Source organism: Ursus americanus, chromosome 24 (assembly GCF_024610735.1).
Source record: "Ursus americanus isolate L20-20 chromosome 24, mUrsAme1.1.p, whole genome shotgun sequence".
Taxonomy (NCBI): domain Eukaryota; kingdom Metazoa; phylum Chordata; class Mammalia; order Carnivora; family Ursidae; genus Ursus; species Ursus americanus.
In genome coordinates, this window is record NC_142150.1 from 40297161 (window position 1) to 40305314 (window position 8154).

Consider the following 8154-nt stretch of genomic DNA (forward strand, 5'->3'; position numbering starts at 1 on the left):
CTGAACAGTGGGAATAATATCCAAACCTACCTCGCAGAGTTATTAGAGGCATAGTAGAGGCATAACCTGGAGTTAACCCAAGTAAAACATAACACAGTATCTGACAAATTTTAGGGTATATGGACACAAGCCAGACCACGATATCTTCACACACACACACACACACACACACACACACACACACACACACACCCTGCTCCTCATTGAGTCCTGGTCCATGGTGCATTATATCAATTCTTGTCCCAGACTCCAGCTGACCTCCAACGAAAAGCACCTTGGCTTTCCTCCCACTAGTCTGCTCTCCATGAACCCGTGGTGACCCCGGCTCTGGCACCATCCACGATCCTGCAACCATCACGCCCGGTCTAGCTGTGTGGTCCTGGGCAAGTTCATCCCGTCTCTGGGTCTCAGCTTCCTCATATGCGATATGAGGAGGCAGACTGGGAGGTCCATGAGGGATTGCCCAACTCTAAACTCTAGATTATTCCCTCTTCTTTCAAAGGCCCTTAGTTTCAGCCGTGCAGAGTACAACCAGAGGTTTAAAGAACTGGCTAAAGCAAAGAGAATTGGAAAACGCTTTAATTTATTTACCATAACATGTGTGCCAAGACTTGTGCTCAGCATCCTGGAGTGTGTCAAATACTAGCATAGTGTCTGTTTACATGTGTGTGAAAATCTGGGTGAAGGATTGGGGTTTCTCATCTCAGGCCCCTTACAGAGCTTGTCCTGAGTCTGAGCGAGAACCCACACCCCCACCCCAGCAGATACTGCACCTGAGCTCCTGCCTGGGAGAGGCAAGGAGCTATTTGGGAATAGCCTGGAGAGCTGACCCTGGAGAATCTCCCAGAGGTCTTGGTGTGGCTATGGGTGCCCCTCCAGCAGAAATCCCTGGGAGAACTGTTCCAGGCTTCTCCCCACCTGCAACCCACAGGTTCAGTTCCTTGGCACTGAAAACACTGCTAGGGAAGAAAGAGTCCACTTCCGGGCTCCTGCTTGGCCTCTCCCCATCCAGGCTTGGACTCTGGACGAGGCCCAGCTAGGGCGAGGTTTCAGGAACTGCCGGGCTCTGTGGCTCTGGGAATCACAAACCAGCAGAAAGAGCTCCTCCCTTCTCCCAGCAGTAAACCTCCTCCCACCAGCCCCCAGTTTCTAGGACTTCAGCTCCTAGGGTGCCTGGGCCAGGATCCCACTAGGAGAAAGAGGAGCAGATGGTGGTGTTTCGGGTCCCAAAAAAGACTGTGTGACCTTGGGCACATTGCATGGCTTCTCTGGCCTCTGTCTCCTTATCTAAAAAAGTGGAATGATAATCTGGATTTTGCGGAATGACCATGAAGTTGAAATAAGATAATGGCGGTGACAGGGTCTGGCAGAGTGCCGGGCAGCAGTGATGACCTTCTTTTCCTGGTGAAATGCTGGGCCAGCTGGTCAGCCAAGACAGGCAACCTCCAGTGGTAAGGGAGGAGGTGCCTGTGTGCTGAGGCTACTCCTTCAGCCCGAGGAACGGGCTAGCTCGGCTCCTGGGGATGGGTTAGAAGTGGACTTGAGCAGAGGAGAGCAGGGGGAAGGCCAGGAGCGGATGGGGGCTGGGATCCACGCCCAGCCCTTGCTGATCTGCTGCCGGTAACATCTCAGGCTTGTGTTCCTGACTGTGCAGGCAGGCCAGCCCCAGAGGCGCTATGAGGCCGTCAGGTGAGGACCCCAGCTTCCCTCTGGGGGGGTGCTCCATCACAGAGGGCTGTAGAGGGGCAGGTTGGGCTGGGGGGCCGGGCAGGAGGGTATCAAGCTTGGAGGAAGGCCTCAGCAGGCTGGAGCCAGTGGGTGAGGCTGACTGGACAGGGCTGGGGGACAGCTGGGGAGGGGGTACAGCGACCTCTGTAGAGCCAACGGACAGAGAGGGCAGAGGGGACAGGGGGAGGCCAGGCGAACTATGAGGCTGTGGATCTGGAGAGAGCCGGTGAGCCGAGGGAGAAGAGACTGGGGTCTGGAACAGGCCCAACTGCTCCTGGCAGCCATGTTGTCCATGGAGCATGGGGTCTGGGGGCCGCTCGGTCTGGCCCCAGCAGCCAGGGGTCACCGGAGCCAACCAGGTGGCAGAGTCCACGCGGCACAGGCGCTCATGCGCATGCAGGGTCCGGCCCCACCACACCAGTTCGGCCTGCAGGGCCTGGATCTCCTTCCGCAGCACGTGGTTGTGTTTCTCCAGGGCCTCGTGCTGCTGGGGGCAGAAGCAGATGGGTGGGGGAGAGATGTCAGCCAGCATGAGTCCTGTACCCCGCCCCCAGGGTCCTTAACTTAGGGGGAAAGGTATACCGCCACCCAAATGTCTAAGCAAGGGCCCCTTGGCTCCTCTCTGGCCGGCTCTCCACAGCCACCCAGCCCCTCTTGCCCATTCTACTCCTACTGGGGTTCATTTTGGCCCGCTCTCCATCCTCAGACCAGTCCCCTGAGTCAGCGGGTCTCCACCAGCTGGCCACCTCCACTCGCCTGAGAACTCCACCAACCTCCTGACTGGGGCACCCCTGAAACCCCTCCATTCTCTTGGCCCAGAGGAACTGTTTGGCAATTACAGGGTCAACTGTACATTCAAGTCCTTCAAAGGCTACCACGCCTCCCTGTGCACAGTAGCCCCAGCTCACACCTCCGGCTCTATCTCTCTGACTTCTGCTCCCCTTAGCTTCCTGGCCCTCCAATGGACTCTGCTTCCCCACCACATTTCCTGTCTCCCGTGCCGGCACACTCCTCCAGCACCTCCTCCCTTGGGCTAATCCTGACGTGGCCTTCTCAGGACAGCTTGCCTTCTCTGCCTTGCACACGTTTAGCTGCTCCGTGCCCTGTCACACCTCCCCAGTGCCCAGAACTGACTCACCGAGGCACCGTGGGAGGAGCCCTGGGTGGTATTTCACAGGGTGGCAGCACCAGAATGTTCTATTCGGCACCCCTGAATCAGCATCTGGTAGGTTCTGTCCTGCTGGACTCTGGGTTCTGAGAACCCGCTGACAGTGTGCCGTTCTAAACGACCATTTACAGTGACAGCAATGAAAGAACTTTCTTTCCACGCTCCTAAGGCTGAGTGACTTCCTCTGGTTCGCTCCCCTACCTCACCCCTTTTGTGGACAATTTTGATTTATCTTTTACTTATTTTCCTTTTTTCATTTATGTGAAAGCAAGAGAGTCTGGTGAGTGGGGGAGGTGCAGAGACAGAAGCTCAAGCTGACTCCTTGCCGAGCACAGGGCCCTAGCACCTGCCCCCCGACACGGGCTCCACGTGGGGCTCGATCTCATGACCCATGGGATCCCGAGCTGAAACCAAGAACCAGACGCTTCACCCACTGAGCCGCCCAGGCGCCCCTTTTGTGGACAGTTTTTAAAAGGAGAAGCCACAAGGGTGTTTTACATAAAAATGTTACTGAGGGCATGGACTTGAAATTCTAAGAGGCCTCAAAACCACCAGCAGCCCTACTTCCAGGCTGCTCTCTGCATGTGGAATAATATTCTTAAAACATGGCATTAGGTCACCTCTCACCTAAATTCTCCAAAGGCTTCAATTCACCTCTAGAAATGGAGTCACTCACTGGTTCACTCCTTCGTTCACTTGCCACCTCTAGGCTGCTCACGTTTCCTCCTCAAGGAAGGCTCCCCCCGTTAGGTTTCCGTCACCCCACCCTCCCCGCTCCCTTGCCTCTTCCCTGATGGATTTGGCCCCACAGCGCTTATCACCAGCTGACATCCCAAATCCCTCATGGATAGTTTATTTGTTTGTCTGGCTCCCCCATGAAAATATGAGCCCTGGAGAGTGTGGGGTAGGCTTTTGTCTGCTGTGTTCACAGCGTATCGCCAACGCTGAGAACTGTACCTGTCACACGGGGGCACTCAGTAGGTCTTTCTGGAAGGAATGAACACATGAATGCATGAAGTCTCTACCCTGCCAGGTGGGCACCATCCTGGTCCTCACTCACACATGCCCACACCAGTGCAATTCCATTTGCCGGCGATGCCTTTTGCTACCTTCATCCGTTTGGAAAACTCCTATGCATCCTTCAAGACCCGCCCAGGCTCCATCCCCATTATCACCCTGATGCCACCACCTGTGTGTTGCCCCACCTGTGTGCTCCTAGAGCACTTCATTCTGACTCTAACACCCGCTCCACGGGGCACGACTGAGTTCCTTCTATTTGGTGGGCACTGTTCCAGGTGATGGGGAAACAGCAGGGAACAAAATAGCTCATGGTGCTTCCGGTCTGGTAAGGGGGACAAGCAACAGGTCTCTAAATACGTAAGTTCAGGGCTAACAAGAAAAATAGCGCAGAGTAACAGGTCTAGCTCTTTAGACCATGTGGTTTAGAAAGGCCCTCTGGGGAGGTGACATGTAAACTAAACAACTGGACAGAAGTGTGAATCTAGGCGGATGGTGGTCTGAGGCTAGAAGGAACAGTCCCTGCAGAGCCCCAGGGCTGGATGCGCATGACCAGTGAAGGTACTCGGAGAACAGGGTGTTAGGGGAGGAGACAGCATGGGGCCTTTGGCAGGGAAGGCTGTGAATTTCACTCAGCATTGTAAGGATTAAAGTGTAAGCACTTTCCCAAGGGCCAGGTCCTGAGCCCACTCTGAATCCTTTCCCTGGGATGGAACTGGTGATGTCCTTTCTCTCTGCACGGAGGAAGAAGAAAAGCTCCAAGGGTCAGTTACCATCCAAGGTCAAGTTACCATCCACAGTGAAGAGGCAAGTACAACAGAGCCCTCCCCCACCCCACTGGGCTCCTTGGCCTCCTTTAGTCTCCACAAGGGTCCTGCCAGTGGGCAGGGATTATTGTCCCCGTGTTTTGGATGAGGACAGTGACGCGGCGAAGGAAGTGACTTACAGCTGTGAGTGCCACGGCTGGGACTCTAAAGCCAGCCCATCTTAACCCTGAACCAGTTTCTCACAGGGTGAGCGCTTGTCTCCTCTCCCTAAACCCAGGGCGCCTCAAGGGCAGGGCTGGGCCGCAGACACACCTTTGTGTCCCCAGAGCCCAGCGTGTGTCTGGCACAGTTTGTACTCGGCACCTCTCTCAAGCTCAGACCTGGAGACATATGGCAGTGGAGGGGGAGCTGCTCACAGGCATGGAGCTAGGGCTGGGGGGAGGTGGCCAGGCCAGGGAAGTGGAGTCAGGCATCCCCCACCTGGTGCAGGGCGTCCGCCTTGTCCGTGTGCTTCTGCCGGCTGCGCTGGGCGGCTGCACGATTCTTCTGTTTCTTCTTCAGCCTCTGATGCTCCTCGAGGTCCTGCAGGGTGTGAGGCAGAGGGCTCAGGGGTCCCGGCGGGTGCTTGCCCCCTCTGCCCAGGCCATCTGTAAAGCCACACCCTCCCCAGTTCAATTCCCTGAGGGTCTCCTGTCTCCTGGAGGGCCCCTCTGCCTCCCTGGGCACCCACACGGCATCGCTTGTTGAACAGCTGCCTCACCCACACGTCCTGCTCACAGCTCACAATGGGGGAGGACACCCGGAGAAGCCCAAAGCTTCCGTTCGAAGGCAGGCAGAACTGACTTCACACCTACACTCTCCTTAGCAGCCGCCCAGCTCTGGGCAAATCACTCCCTCCTCGAGCCTCGGCGCCTCGTCTGCACGAGGGCTGTGAAGCCGGCGGGAGCTTCGTCGGCAAGGGCAGGGCCAGGGTCCAGTTTGGCTCCATGAGCCCATGCCCAGCCCGGGCCCGAAGCTGATATTCAGTGACTCAACAGGTATTTATGAAGCACCTACTGTGTGCCAGGCGCTGAGCCAGTGGCGGGGGATGGAACAGCAAATCAAACGGGCAAAAATCCCTGCCCTCATGTCGCTGACATTCTAGTGTGGCGGCAACCTGGAATGCGTGAGTGGACCCAAAGCTTCCCAGCAGGGCCCCTCCCCCTCCCCTGGACCTCACGTTAGGGGGTCCATGGAACTTAGGACCCAAATGCCCAAAGTTTTGGAAGGTCGGGCAAGAGAGAATGTTAGACACCCCACAGCCCAAATCCCCCTTCTCCTAGGTCACTCTGGGGGTGTGTTCTGACTCTACGGAGCTCAGACAGGACCCTGCCCTCCCAGCTGAGAACTCCGTGCTGCTCGGGTCGTGGTCACAAAAGGCCCATTCCAGGTGCTGGGAGGGCCAAGAGACAGGAGCCTGGGGGAACTGCACTTGGCAGAAGGGGGTGGGCTTCTGGTCCTTGGGTCCTGGGAGAGGAGCAGGGCCTCCAAGGGGAGCCAAGCCAGAGAATTTGGGGAAGGACGAGAATGCTCCCATAAGGGCAGTGAGGGGAGGGCGGGTTAGGAGACAGCACTATTCAGAAGCCACGTCCTAAACGGGAGCCTGGCTCTGCAATACGAGAGTAGGGAAGCCCTCATGTCAATCACCTGGGGAAACCGAAGCCCAGAGAGAGGATCTGCGGATCCCACGGGCACACTGCCCATAAGTACAGAGCGGGGACTAGAAGCTCTGACCACGTCCCTCCCTGCCTGGGAACCGGGGACGCTTGGCCATATTCCCCTTCTCAACCCCTGTCCCTGGTTCCCTGTACTCACCGTCCTGGTCAGCAGCCCATTGCCCCCACAGAGGTGCATGGCTTAGGCAGGGGGCAGGCAGAGGCTCAGTTCGGGTGTCCCTCTGCCACGGTGACCTCCCAGTGCCCTCTGGGGGCCCAAGGAAGTGGCAGCTCTTTAAATCACCGGTGACCACTCCGCCCCCAGCAAACCAAGTTTCAGTTTCTTCTAAAGCCACCGGCTGCTCAGAATCCCTGGCTCGGGTTGGCTCACGTGGCTGGAATTTCCTAACGCAAACTGGCCTTCCGGTTGGGCCCCTTTTCTGGAGGGAGAACGACGGAGGGTGGCCAGAGGAGGGGAGACCAAACGCCTGTTATGGGGAGGGTGTCCTGGGAAAGGGAGGGCAAGGGGCCAGGCACAGAGCCAAGAGGCGAAGCCAATGGGGAGCTGAGGGCTCATGTGGGTCACGGGAGAGCCTCTGAGCTCGGGAATTGCCGGCGTGCGGGTTCGCAGCCCACCTCCGGCCTGTCGGGGCTGCGCAGCTTTGAGAACGTGACTCACCCTCCCTGAGTCTTAGTTTCCTGGTCTCCAAAGGGTGTAGGGGGATGGTACAAATAGCTACTCACAGCTTCACAGAGGAACCAAGCAAGATGATACAACCACCCCCAAACCCTCTGAGACCAATGTTGAGGCAAGTGTGCAGAAATAAGCGATAGCCTTTAAATAGGAGAACAGATGGATAAATCACTGTGTTTTCATTCAACAGACCACGCAGCAGTAGAGGGAGTGGTGTCTAGCGGTTAGGAGAACAACTTCCAAGCTAGGTCACTTGGGGACATAATTTCACCTTTGTGGGGCGCCTGGGTGGCTCAGTCGGTGAAGCGTCTGCCTTCGGCTCAGGTCGTGATCTCGGGGTCCTGGGATTGAGCCCCGCAGCAGGGTCCCTGCTCAGCGGGGAGCCTCCATCTCCCTCTCCCTCTCCCTGCTGCTCCCCCTGCTTGTGCTCTCCTGCGCACTGTCTCTCTCGAATAAATAAATAAATAAATAAATAAAATCTTAAGAAAAATAATTTCACTGTTCTTTGCCTTTGTTTTCCAATCTATAAAGTGGGGATGAAAATAATTCCGTCGGGCACATGAAATGAGTTGAGGTGGGCAAGGCACCGGCAACCATGCCTGGTACAGAGGAAGAGTTCAGCAAGTCCTTGCAACTCTGATCTTCTGGGCGATTCAGAGCTGCACGGAGCATCGAGCTTGAGCCCGTCACGTCCAGTTGTTTGAAAATCACTAGCTGCACGGAGGTCTGCACAACACCATTTCTGTAAGGTTTAATCACATGGGTTCGCAAATATGTAATAAAAGTGTAAAAACGTGCATGTGAATGAGAAACACGAAATGCAGAACGTGTGGGTGTGGGCGCGCCACCACACAGGGTTTTCAGTTGTGTCTGTGGTGTTTTGTGACTTAAATTCTGATGATATTATTATCTACACGTTGAGGTATACCTGAAATATTTCCTTTTTTTTTTAAGTTTTGTTTTGATTTTTTTTTTGTGAGAGAGAGAGAGCTGGAGACAGGGAAAGTAGCAGCCTCCCCACTGAGCAAGGAGCCCGATGCAGGATTCGATCCCAGGACCCTGGGATCCTGACCTGAGTTGAAGGCA

General features: G+C 55.9%; 1 protein-coding gene across 2 annotated transcripts; it reads right to left on the minus strand.

Annotated features, from left to right (window-relative positions):
* Nucleotides 1-561: 561 nt before the first annotated feature.
* On the minus strand, nucleotides 562-7809 carry BATF2 (basic leucine zipper ATF-like transcription factor 2). Of its 2 annotated transcripts, none has more exons than XM_045775591.2 (3): nucleotides 6535-7809; nucleotides 5161-5262; nucleotides 562-2212 (listed from the first exon to the last, which is right to left on the minus strand). In XM_045775591.2, exons 1-3 carry the CDS (start codon nucleotides 6571-6573, stop codon nucleotides 1529-1531), a joined length of 825 nt encoding a protein of 274 aa, XP_045631547.2. In that variant the 5' UTR covers nucleotides 6574-7809; the 3' UTR covers nucleotides 562-1528. The 2 variants fall into 2 exon arrangements, with proteins under 2 accessions (XP_045631547.2, XP_045631546.2); XM_045775590.2 differs by having other exon boundaries at nucleotides 562-2215; nucleotides 6535-7806.
* Nucleotides 7810-8154: the final 345 nt, after the last annotated feature.

Coding starts and splice junctions, on each gene's coding strand:
- BATF2 (XM_045775590.2), bottom strand. CDS start 6,573: ATGCACCTCTGTGGGGGCAATGGGCTGCTGACCAGGACG. Junction 5,263..6,534: donor ATGGGCTGCTGACCAGGACG/GTGAGTACAGGG, acceptor CACACCCTGCAG/GACCTCGAGGAGCATCAGAG. Junction 2,216..5,160: donor AGGCGGACGCCCTGCACCAG/GTGGGGGATGCC, acceptor TTCTGCCCCCAG/CAGCACGAGGCCCTGGAGAA.